The sequence below is a fragment of the Limulus polyphemus genome, unplaced genomic scaffold, assembly GCF_000517525.1.
Source record: "Limulus polyphemus unplaced genomic scaffold, Limulus_polyphemus-2.1.2 Scaffold557, whole genome shotgun sequence".
NCBI lineage: Eukaryota > Metazoa > Arthropoda > Merostomata > Xiphosura > Limulidae > Limulus > Limulus polyphemus.
The window spans coordinates 375,102-388,561 of record NW_013666167.1 but is presented as its reverse complement, the minus strand read 5'-3'; the positions used below and the strand labels follow the sequence as shown (position 1 = coordinate 388,561).

Here is a 13,460-nt window from a genome sequence, read left to right as displayed (position 1 = left end):
TATATATTGCTTATATTATTTAATGGAGAATAAAAACAGTTGTATGTTATGTGAACATTATGTAAATATATTACCTATTCATCATGATAACCATAGGAACTAGTCTCACATATGGAACTCCAAGCGGCCAGAAAGAAAATTTTAGATGAACAATATTTTACTAATAATTTTAAAATTGAATTAACATATATATGAGAGAGAGAGAAACTGGTAATTGTCTGTATAATATCTATTATTTAAAACGTAACATATAATATCAATTAATAGTATTTTGAACCAATATAAAATATATTTTAGCGCAATCGAATCAGTCAGTTTGGGTTCTTTCTAAAAAAGGACGCTACTATTGAGGTGTGAAACTGAAGTACGCTAGACTGATTAGCTACTAGCGTCTTCAAGGTTTTCACGCGTGAAAGCTGAGCTCAGCAGCAGCACAAGCATTTTTGGCGTACTTACGCCTTGCTATTGTTGCCAGGCAACTGTAGGCGGAAAGTCGGGAGGTGAGGAGTGTCGCTCACCTCGAACAAAAAGTCGTCCTTCTCTTCGCTTTCGTTTTCTGAATTCAGGGGAAGTTCGTTCCAGATATCATAGCCAGCCTCCTCAGCATCTGCGGGATTAAATAAATCTGTCAGTTACAGCATTTAAAATACTTTTAGTGGACATTGTTCGACATATTTTTATTCATGATTTTACATAGATGGTTATTATAAAGTCAGTTGGCCTAGCTTACTGTGCATAACCCGAAAACTGCTCACCAAAGAGCAATAATATTTGGTAAGATGAGATAGAGACGATTCCATTATTAACAAATAATTCCCACTAGGAGGTGCTGTAGTGTAATTTGCATACTGGTGGCTGCTGTTGTTGTTGTTGTTGTTTTAGCGCTAAACTATACAATGGGCTATCTGCACTCTGTCCACCGCGGATAATCTAACCATAAATTTTAGAGTTGTATATCCGTAAACTAAACTGTTGACTGCATAAAAACAGCACCGAACATGTTAAGTTCATTATGCCACCAGAAATTACTCCTGGCATTATATCTTATTAACATCAGAATTGTTCTCGTACAGCATTACTACACCCATGGTAATAATGCAGGTGCAACATTAAAGTAATATCGACGTGAAAGCGGCGTATAGAGTGAACAACTAGCAATGAGGCTTACAAACAAACAAACAAAAGGATAGGTTGTTGATGTAACTCGGAACATGCTCTCATTCCTACACTTTGTAAGAAGAGGAGCTTTACATGTTGGGGCTCCATCCCACATTATACTTACTATCAATATATTGCTGGGTTTGGTTTGTTTGTTTGGAAGTTCGCGCAAAGCTACACGAAGGATATCTGCGCTAGCTGTGCCTAATTTAGCAGTGAAAGACTAGAGGGAACAGCTAGTCATCATCATCAACCGCCAACTCTTGGGCTACTCTTTTACCAACGAATAGTGGGATTGACCGTAATATTATAACGCCCCCACAGCTGAAATGGCGAGCATGTTTGGTGAGACGTGGATTCGAACCCGCGACCCGAAGGTTGCGAGTCGAGTGCCCTAACTACATTGCTGGGACATACTTTCAGGGATCGAGTAATCAGCAATTATTTTCCACATACACACGACAAACAATGTCTCCAGATCTCACCCTTGTTGAATGTTAATCACCTCAACTGCTGGCGGTCGGACAGTAGAATTGAGCTGTACTTCACGTTTTCTAACCAATAAAAAGCAATAATAAGTATGAATGGTGATCACATTAAACATTGTTAACACGTTGGCTGTACAAATGTATATAATCAGCGACCTCTGGGAATAATTAATTTGAGCATCAGAGTATTCTTTCCCACATTCTCAGTTCACTTACCAATTATTAAAGCTCTCTGTTGATTAGTTTTCAAATTATGGAGATTATAATAAGACAACTAATTTCAAAATAACCCGTGTATATATATATATATATATATATATATACACATTATGGTTTGGTTTGAATTTTGCGCAAAGCTACACGAAGGCTATCTGCGCTAGCCGTCCATAATTTAGCAGTGTAAGACAGCTAGTCATCACCACCCACAGCCAACTTTTGAGCTACTCTTTTACCAACGAATAGTGAGATTGACCGTTACATTATAACGCCCCCACGGCTGAAAGGGCGAGCATGTTTGGTGGGACGTGGATTTCAACCCGCGACCCTCAGATTGTGAGTCGAGCGCCCTAACCACCTGTCCATGCCGGGCCTCATACATTATGACCTTGTATACAAATATATGTTAATTAACATTTATTTTGGATTTTTACATATACAGTACTGTGCCAATTTGTTAGAGTAACCCATTCCTCTTTTAGTTTTGATTAGTTATGTCTATGAAATATATCTACTGTAAGTTAAAACGTTAGAAAAAGGGTCAATACGAAACTTATTGATTTCTCACTTTATCCATTGCTTTAATATGCTACATATTTAATCTATTTAAATTTGTAAGTGAAAAGCAACATATAGCCACAAATTACTAAGTGCAGTAGATTTTTAAAAGTTTTCCAAGATATTTAATCTAAATACAAGGCAACATTGTTGCATGTGATTGTCTTTAGTTTCTGTGCCAAGTGAAATGTTGTCTACTTTTGTTCACACCTTTGTTTCGTTTAATAGGCTATGATGAAAGCCATCTTTCTTTTTCACTCAGAATTTTTAACATTTTTTTTTTATTTCTTCGAGGGAAATACTTACTACTTGATCTGGCATAGCGTAGCGGTTAGGGCGCTCGACTCGCAGGTCGTGGGTTTGAATCCCATCCCCAAACATATTTTCACGCTGTTGAGGTGTTATAATGTGACGGTCAATCCCATTCGATTAAAGTAGCCCAAGAGTTGGCGGTGAGCGGTGTTAATTCTTTCTAGTCTATCGTTTCTAAATTAGGTACGGCTAGAGCAGATAGCCCTCGACTAGCTTTACGAGAAATTCAACAAACAAGCAAATAATACAGACTGTTTACTGGATTCAAAGTCACTTAAAATGGTTTCATAAACCGTTTTACAATATTATTTCTAGATAAAGAAACCAAGACAGGAAGGTAGAGTGAACAGTGTAAGTGTATTCCTTTATTTCATATAACTGTTTAATGATAATAAAGTTTATATCCACTAAAAACATACCTAGACAGCAGGCAGATCCACAAAATTTCCAAGGAAGAACAACATTAGTGTCGGTTTCTCCAAGTGTGTCAGCAAAGAACCCTGCACACAAGTGATACATTTTTAATTACATCATCTTGTATCTGTTTGAGTATACATGTGTACCCATGACGACACAAAATATGTCACTCCTAGTCTATAAAAAGCACTTACAATAATAATACATTCTCTCTCAGATACATTTGTTACGTCATTAAAAGCGTTTCGGTAAAGAAAACTCGTAGATTTTGTGTTGGTAACAACTACAGAAAATATGGTGTAGTAAATAATCTCACGTTTATAATAGGTTTTGGATATTAATATACAAGCGAATAAAGATAATATACCTTTTATAGTAGATACCACTGTCAATATTAGACTTGCCTTTACCATTAAGTTTTGAATATCAGTGTACATTGCAATAAGTGCAATATTTTACTGTAAGCTTGTAAACTGTAAAATATAAATATGTATTTCTTTTAAATACATTTGTGGGAGGTTTGATTTGTGACAAAGGGTGCAGTCATACATAACTATATTGGCAGTCACTTACCACGGAGAAACTCAACCATGACCGACGATCTTGCCAGCTTGAGAGGTGTATGACCGGAGTATGTAGCAATGGTAGGATCAGCACCATAAGACAGTAACATACGGACTATTTCGACATGATCATTCTCGACAGCGTCGTGCAGAGGTCTAAAGAAGACAACAACTTTATGCAAAGTAATAGGAAAACGAGTCTTAGATAAACGCTTTATGCATTTTTTAACCATCCTAACATGTATTACAGAATTTAAATGGAGAAGCTTACGTGAACGATAACATGTAACATCCATCTTTCTGTAACTCTGAGCATGTGAAACGACAGATACGAGCTTACATCTATCCTAAAGGAGTAAAACGTTAATTCTGTTCAGCATATTAAAAGATTTATAAATATTCATTAGAATTTATAAAAGTCAATAGCACAATATTAACAGTCTCGAGTAAATTGATCTGTTAAAATATTATCTTATAGGAATTTCTGGTTGTGTGTAAGTACAGATCAAGGCAACATATGTTTTCTATTTAAGATAACTTTAAAAAGATCTCTCATATCTTGAGTCAGTTATAAATTATATGTGTAAAAAAGTAATATTTGATTCAATACCTTACAAAAACAGTGTTCCAATTAATACTAAATTCAAAAAAACCAGATCCCTAGTCAGTGCTTCCAATTTAAAGCTAGAATCACATCATTTCTGTAATCAATAAAAATAAATCTTGAAAGGTAGGGTAACGGAGCATTAGCAACACCTTGAGAACCAGGACTACAAAATAGGTAACCAAAGTTTCTCATAACCACGAAATATTACTTCAATTAGTAGTAACATCTGGAGAAATATAAGGACTTTTAATAGTACTAAAATCTAGTTCACGGTTTTAATACATGAATATTCTTATCATCATACCTATCCTTCTTTAAAGATAAATTTATGTTACTTAAAAATTGGGTACGTTTTTAGGTTCGTTTATCTTTAGAAATCCACTCTTGATCGTTTTCAACCAACACATGAGGAATATTAACGACAATTTCAAACTACCTTTGTGTTTACACAGGTTGTTTTGCCATAGAACCAATTTATTGTAATTGGTGGTAATAGGGAGAGGTTTTATATGCACATTTTACCCATTTGCATTTATCCAAGTTCACTTCCAGTTTTAAATCAGCCCCATCCTATCAAAAGCCCTAGTAGACATCAGTGAAGAAATTCAGTGTTGATGGAGACTGATATAGTGCAGTCTGTGGTGTCTTTGTATCAACTACGTATAGCGTATATCAAAGTGGGAGTCTCTGTTATCAAATTTGCTAGTAAAGTGCATACTGTTTATATGTGTTCCTTATGTGCTGTCTGCTAAGGAAGATAGATAGTGAAACTATGGTAAGTATTTTTATTTTAACTATATTTCACTGTGAACTCTCCTTCAGCGGGACAGCGGTAAGTTTACGGACTTGCAACGCTGGAATCCGGGGTTCTATTCCCGCGGTAGACACGGGAGATAGCCCAATGTGACTTTCTTTTAAAAGAACAAACAAATACAGTGAATGTCAGTGTCTGTTGTGATATCGATGTTGTGTTATGTGTTTCAACACTTCCACCTTCACTTCCAGTCTTTACTTGTTTTCGTACTGCTTGATAATTAAATTCTATTTTTTCTCCTGTCATTGCGAGGTTAACCTAATTATATCTTTTAGCCGAAATAGTAAAATCCTAAGATATTGAATAGTTTAGTTGATACTAAAAATCTTGAAAATATGGCCTGCAAAACAGCACAAACATGAAAACTAGTAAAGTTAAAATATCGCTTCAGTTGGTAGAGTAACAATAAAACACAGTGATTGTATTAATAATAGGATATTCAAAGCTAAAGCCAGAAAACCGTACTGCCATCTGTACTAAAATCTTGAAAAACAGTACCGCATCACAGTATTCCAGCCAGTACTGAGATATTGAAAAAAGGGTAAAATATGTTACAGATAACTTTAGGATTATGAAAATTGAAATACTCAACACTATTTCAGTTAGCACGAAGCAGAAACGCTGGCTAGTGTTAAAACGTGGTAATGTGAAGTTAACAGCTTCACACATCAGATTTCCTCATTTTCTTTTTTGGTCTGGTAAACGTAAGGGTTATAACTCTGGTTTATTTATCAAATCGTGTAATTGTGGTAAGAGATATACTTAAGTAAATACGTTTTTCACTACATCGAATCATACCTTATACCGCCTGCTGCACTCGCATTGACGTCACTTCCATATTGCACCAGGGCGCTTACTATCTCGAGGTTCCCTTGCGAGCAGGATTCATGCAGAGGAGTGTAGCCAGCGTTGTCACGTGCATTGATGTCACAATAATTAGTTTCCAGGCAATACAAAACAATTTCCTGTAGAGACCAAAAAAACAACAACAAAAAACATCATAAGTCACACTTCATTAGAAGCATGACTATATTAAACAGACTGCATGGGGGAAAAGTTCAGTTTCTGGTTAGTGTGATCGAGATACTCTCATCCAATTATTTTTGCAGATACGAAAAAGCTACAGATCTTAAAATTTAAGTGTCATTTAAAGTAAAACAATAAAAAACTGAACACGTCTGTATATAAAGATATTGCGGTGTGTCAAAAAGTTAGAAAAGATGAAACTCACCCTCAAAAAAGAACAAAAAAACAATCAAATCAGCCTACGTTTCACCATTACAGCTTCATCAGGGCTAATACAAAAACTGATCAGTTTCGAATTATTTTTGTACTAACCCCGATGAAGCTGCAATTGGAAAACGTAGGTTGAAATAAAAAAAATTATCGTCTGGAGAGTAAGATCGTTTTTTTTCTAACCTTTTATCAAAATGCCTAAATTCCTCCAGCATGTACTACTACAAATACTGAAAAACAATAAAATATTAAAGTTTGTACATTTAGGTTCTTAATTATACAGTACTGTGTACAGTAATCTAAAATGAAATTTAGGTCCACTATTAGAAAACAAGTTTACCAAACTTTGTCCTTGTTGTCTACTGGTGGTACTATCACATAAATTGACCTACGTGCAAGTATCAGATAGATAACGGGATGATCAAACAGGAAACGTGTGGAGTGATCTGCAGTTGAAAACTTGACTGATTTTGAAGCCGTGTGAGAAATAAACAAACTTGTTTCTATATCCAACTGTTGTTCAGTAATAGAGGATCTAAACTTTATCTTAAATACGTAATTTTTCTTAAAATATACAATTGAAAGATTAGATTTACTAAGCCCTAATCGGCAATAGATGGTTATTTGGATTTGAAGATATTAAAACTATACTTGCTATTAATAACAATAATTTAATAAACGTCCATAATTTGTAATAGAAAGAATGCTTGTTGCTTATATTTATGTTCTATACATACTTCATTAGTTTAGAAATATTTTTATTTTCAGACATTTCAAAAAGCAATGTTATTTTCAGTTTTGTATGTCATACAAGAGATGCTCCATAAAAACGAAGAAAAGCTGATTAGAAAATTAATCATTTATAATAAATTTGTATTAACATAACAAGATTTTCCCTTTATTCTCCAGACATAATACTTTTGGTTTTAGTGGAACTTTTAAGGGTAACTGCCTTCCCACAACTGGCTGCAGATAGTGTAGTGAAAAGCAGTAGGAGTTGAGACGTTGTGGGTATAAGCACTCAACTCCGCACCCTTAATTGATTTTCCATGATTGCTAACTAGTTTTTCTATCAGCGTTTGGATCTTGTCTGATAGATGGGAGATCTCCAACGCTTTTGGGAGCTATCATCACAGACAATTTCCGTTATGACTTCAAGGTTATGACTGGAAATTACAATGGACTTTATAAAATAATTTTAAGGCTTATTTTATATTAAGTTCATTATTGTTTTATAGTGCTGGTTTTAATCGCCTATTACCAACTAACATAATTAATATGATAATAGTTTTGAAGCTATTTATATGAAATATATATAATCAGAGTGAGAAAGAGGCAGGGAGTAGGTCTTTAATAAATATATTAATAGCACTAATTTCATTCAGGGTAGGGTGCTTATGACCCACACTACTAAACAAAAATGGACAGACAAAATCAGATACAAACCATAATGTAGGAAAGGTGTTTTCTATAGAGAGGTATTCATAAAGAGTATTGAATTATTGTTTCGGTTGTTTGCACAGAGTTGGACTATGATTATTTGTGCTTATCCTCACTAATTTTGAAATGAGGGGAGACAGCTAGTCAATTCTTGGACTGTGCGATTTGTTAACAGTAACGGGACACGAACCATGAACTATCGGATAAATTGACCAGCACTAACCACTATATCACGCTCAGCTCTGAAAGGAAGGACACTCTCAGAAGTGGGGATGCACCGTTTGTCAAATTAAACCTTCTTTCGCAAGCCCCAGATGTGAAATAAACTATTTTTAAATGTCAGGAGCAGATAGGGGCGTCGAAGGCCAGAACGACTCACATCTTTAGCTGCCTTTCATAATCTACAGCCAGTTGTGGAAAGGTAGTAATGAAACAGAAAAGGGAGGAAGGGCGATTGAATAACAAAATAAAAAAGGTCACAACAACAGCGTCACAGGAGATGGACGGCGAATAAAACGCATCTTTTGATTATGGCATTCTAGCCGCTATTTGTAGTCAAATACCTGTATCAGCAGGTTACTAACCCACCTTAAGATATTTAGGTTAGTAACTATTATTTAAAAAATAAAATGGAATTTACCTCCTGCCTCTTCCTCGTAACCATAATAATATCTTACGCCATGTGGCAGTCACCGTGATATATATAGAGACACACATTATAAAATTTAGCTGTCAGTTGGTGAGATACTAACGTTTTGAGCATTCTGTTAACAAATAATATCCTCGAAGGATCAAACTGAATGTGTCTGACAGCCAGACGTTTATAAGTACCCTGTAAAATTACCAGTTTAATTAAGCAGAGGCAGGCTTACTTCACTTTACCACTGATAGTTATGGGGGGGGGGAATGTTTCTTTTAAAATTTGAGTATTAATTGAAACGTAGTAGCCATCAAGAAGTTGATTAAATGAGTGTACTCACTTCATAGCCCATCCTTGCAGCTCGATGGAGAATGGTTTCCCCTAAAGCCTTATTTACGATGATACGTTTCATCTCCGGAGGTACGCCATTGGAAAAGTCAATCGGTAGTTGCTGCTTCTGAGTGAAAAACGATACATCTTGATACTGACATCTTCAAACAAATCTATGCCATTTTCTTCTTCTTTTCTCATGTTAAAAACAAACACACTTGGAAGGAGACATTTTATACGTAGCAAAGTATTTAAAGAAAAATTAAACTGTACATATAACTACGTTCTCAAAAACATCGTTAAACTTTTTTGCAATCTTCTCAACTTTTAAAATTAAAACCTAACTACATTCTTAACCTCTTTATATTATTACACTTTCCTTTGTTTCTTAATCGTTAACCTCCTACGTTCTTGGTGATGCTTACTAATTGATTACTCTTTTTATGTTAATTAAGAACTATCGATCATCTTCAGTAACGTTCGTCTTATTTCTCATTTTATATCTGATTAAACAAACTGACTTGGTAGAAGCTATATAATGTTATTCGCGTCTTTTTGTCAAAAACCGAGAAATAACCACAAGTATTAAGTATGAAATGTAAACCGATCGAAGTATCCCCTTTTTGTACATATTACATGAGTAGCTAAAAGCCTTCTTATTCACACACACACACACATATATATTATATATCGCATTGCCGTTATCGGTTCAGGTTGTCAACTTATTGTCATAACAGATAAGGTCTGTGGCAATAACACACAACTGCATTGGGGATATCCCATCTAGCAGACAAATTACAAACGCTGATTTTTATCTAGTCAGCGGTTTGTTTGTTTTTAATTTTGCGCAAAGCTACACGAGGGCTATCTGCGCTAGCCGTTCCTAATTTAGCAGTGAAAAACTAGAGGGAAGGCAGCTAGTCATCACCACCCACCGCCAACTCTTCGGCTACTCTTTTACCAACGAATAGTGGGATTGACCGTATTGTTATAACGCCCCACGGCTGAAAGGGCGAACCTGTTTAGTGGGACGGGGATTCGAACCCGCGACTCTCAGATTGCGAGTCGAGCTCCCTAACCACCTGACTATGCTGGGCTTCTCTAGTCAGCGGTTATGCGATATTTGATCATTATGAACTAACTGCACATAGTTTTTTTTATATAATGAAACAAGGAATAGAATAATTCACATATTCTTCACTTTTTACACAATTCTTTATCTGCTTAACTTTCTTTCACAAACTGAACTAAAGAAACTGTTTCTGAAAAGTAGAAAATAAATCGCTGTTCTACCGGTTCACACAAAGTAACCCCTTGATATAAACCAGTTCCAATGGTTCACACAAAGTATCCCCGCGATATAAACCAGTTCCACTGGTTTCATACAAAATATCCCCTCGATATAAACCAGTTCCACTGGTTTCATACAAAATATCCCCTCGATATAAACCAGTTCCACTGGTTTCATACAAAATATCCCCTCGATATAAATCAGTTCTACTGGTTCACATAAAGTATTCCATCAATATAAACCAGTCCTACCGGTTCACACAAACTAGCCCATCAATATAAACTAGTTCTACCAGTTCACACAAACCAGCCTCTCGATATAAGTCAGTTCCACCAGTTCACACTCACACAAACTAACTTCTCGATATAAACCAGTTCTACCAGTTCACACAAACTAACTTCTCGATATAAACCAGTTCTACCAGTTCACACAAACTAACTTCTCGATATAAACCAGTTCTACTGGTTCACACAAATAAGCCTCTCAATATGAACCTGTTTGTGACGAGGAGTATTTTCTGGGAAGACTCTGCTCAGAAATATATCTCGTATAATAAAGGATATTCTCTATTGTCCTCCAGAACCCCGATGGGTGACATGACATCAAGTTAATACATATTAGTAAACAACGCTAAAATGTCTTATAACTCACGGTTCAGATTAAGCTCACAATTCACCATTTGCGATAAATTTTTGTGCTTTGGTAAAAACAAAATACTTTCCGTTCTCCATCGTGGCTAATGGAAAAATTGTGATGAAATGAATATAGCGGAAATGAGGCATTCGCGAATACATTTTCACAGATTGCATAGCTATGTCATAATTACTGAATGGAACCACAGGCTAGTGGTGAACATCAACGCCAGAAGTAAGAGAGGAAATAATGAGGTTTCAGAGTATACGAATCTGCTAATGGGTATTATTAGTACGTGCCTAAAACGGCGTCAAACAAAAACTGTGAGGTATAATCGATCAGACTCAACACTATGCAATCACACCGATCACAACTTCATTTGTGTTGTATCATTATTTAGGTAAAAATGTATTTACACAATTAAAATTAAACTGTTTCAGCAATAGTGTTCACATGCCACTAAATGAATAAAAACCAGTTGTGTTTATGGTTTTTTTTGTACGTATACTCTTCACTATTACACATTACTTGTAAAACATGATTATAATTTATTGCGCAAAGAGTTCCGAAATTGGCACTGTCCGTGTCAATTGCAACACATACGATGATGCAAATATTTATTTCCCTATATTTCCCGCGCTTTACGATTCTTGCGTTACGGAAAAGAAGCCAACGTCTTTATCCAGGTACTTTAAAGTGTATAAACTCCGAAAAATATTAAAAAACACACGAGTTAATAAGTTAGAGAATAGTAATATTCGAAGAATTTGTATAATAACTTTAACCAAACTGTACGATAAGTACTCAAAATTCATATTGGAAAACATTGAAGTACCACCCAAACATTTTGCAAAATTTCTTCTTTTAATGTGGGTTATTGAATTAATATTTCTTAAGTACAAGTAAGGTAAGCATTTAAAAACTCACTTTTTCTAGACTGTCATCCAAAATGCCCTCTAAGGAAGCCGAATTATCTTGTTTTTTTAAAAGTTCCTTCTCCAGAAGTTTTTTTACACTAAGTACTTTTGAGTTTTTCTTACGATGGGGCTTGGCAATCATGTCTAGGCCTGACTTTAATCGCCGTCGTTTTACCGCCTGACAACTGCTTGTTAAGCAGCGCTGACGCCATATTAGGCTTAGCTGAGAAACGACTTCATTTGATTGCGAAAATATTTCGTCTGCTTCTTTCTTCACAAACTCTTTTTTGTCTTCCTGGTTTGATTCTTTCTGGTCTATATAAATTTTTGACAGTAGCTGTCTCCCGAGCTTTTTTTTCGACTTGACACAGACGCGTTTGGCTTCTTTAGAGAATTCTTCTTCGAATTCAACATTCTTTGATTTGCTTTTCAATAATTTTTCTTTAACACCTATAAAATAATAAATTCCAATATATAAAGGTATATACAGAACTTTTGAGTTTCTTTTATAATTGCCCCTAAAATTCAATATGCATTTATTACGAAATACATTTTTACTTATCTTAATCATAAACAAAATGTATAAATTTGTATTGTATTTTTCTTCTAAGTTTCAACAAACAATGTATCATTAGTCCAAAGAATATTAAGCAGATCTTATTACTACTATATATATATATATATATATATATATATATATATATAATCGAAATTGTTTTTGTCTGTCCGCTAACTTCTCACATACTACTTGATCAATCACCACTAAACTTGCCATGGTGACTCCTACGGTCCCCAGATGTAACTTGAAGGGCAACATTTCCACAAAGTTTTCCACAAAAACTAATTTTGTCTTTGTGTCAGGCTCCTTTTGGTAATACTCAACACTATACATCTAAAACTATAACGATATTGTTGTTAGACCAACGATGTTGTTTATGTTGAACGCATAATGTACACGTAAATTTGTGGTTTATCTTAATTTTCTCTGTTTATAATAGCTTCGGCGATATAAAAGCAAACGGTTAATTTAGAAACTTCTTCTTAAGTTAGTGTTGGAAAGTTTTCAATCAATCAAACAACTACATTACTATTCCAGACAAATGTGGTAACTTAGTTAAGGATACAGAAGAGCTAAAGGAAAGGGTCTTCCCTAATATTTGTCAAAATTATTAATGGTTGTGTAAAAGGGCAATTCTTGCACCTCGAAATGATACTGTTCATGACATAAATTATCAGTTATTGCAGAAGGTTCCCAGTCAGTGTTCCAGTTACAGTTGATGCTGTAAGTTACCCAATTGAACTTCTAAATTCTCATGAACCACCTGGGATACCAGGTCACATTTTGAAATTAAATTAATTCACCAATAATGGTGTTGCGAAATTTTGATCCTCCGAAATTATGTAATGGCACAAGTTTAGTTGTTAATAATTTACTGCCACATGTTATTGAAGCAACCAGTCATGTCAAAGGTAAAGATGTCTTTGCTTTTCACATGGTCAATGCTTCGCAAGATGTTCAAGAGCTGGATCTCATCAAAAACCTGTTTATATTGTCAAAAGGAAGAACAGCCAATGTGGTATATCAACAAGCTTTAATTTAGATTGTGTAATCTTTGTTTTGAAAATCAAAGGTTTAGATACAAATTAAAATGTTATGAAAATGAAATGTTTTAAATAAATGTTCTTAAAAGTAATTTCATTGTGTTTTCAAATACCAATTTCAAGTAATTTGGACATCTAGCACATAATTCTTTTTCAAAGACATAACTGTATACCGAGTGGTCACAAGTAAATAAACACCTAATTTTTCGTCATTTAACTGATTTATACTAACTAATTT

At 34.8% G+C, this 13,460-nt stretch overlaps 1 protein-coding gene across 2 annotated transcripts in view; it reads right to left on the bottom strand.

Moving 5' to 3' along the window:
* LOC111085694 overlaps nucleotides 1–13,460 on the bottom strand; it is a 37,231-nt gene that overhangs the window by 1,468 nt on the left and 22,303 nt on the right. The window contains exons 4-9 of one of the 2 annotated variants that reach the window (XM_022385507.1): nucleotides 11,631–12,070; nucleotides 8,790–8,906; nucleotides 5,932–6,098; nucleotides 3,723–3,868; nucleotides 3,152–3,232; nucleotides 457–607 (exon numbers count right to left, since the gene is read on the bottom strand). In XM_022385507.1, coding sequence (XP_022241215.1) covers nucleotides 457–607; nucleotides 3,152–3,232; nucleotides 3,723–3,868; nucleotides 5,932–6,098; nucleotides 8,790–8,906; nucleotides 11,631–12,070 — 1,102 coding nt within the window. The remainder of the gene's footprint in view (nucleotides 1–456; nucleotides 608–3,151; nucleotides 3,233–3,722; nucleotides 3,869–5,931; nucleotides 6,099–8,789; nucleotides 8,907–11,630; nucleotides 12,071–13,460) is intronic. The other variant, XM_022385508.1, reaches the window with a different exon arrangement.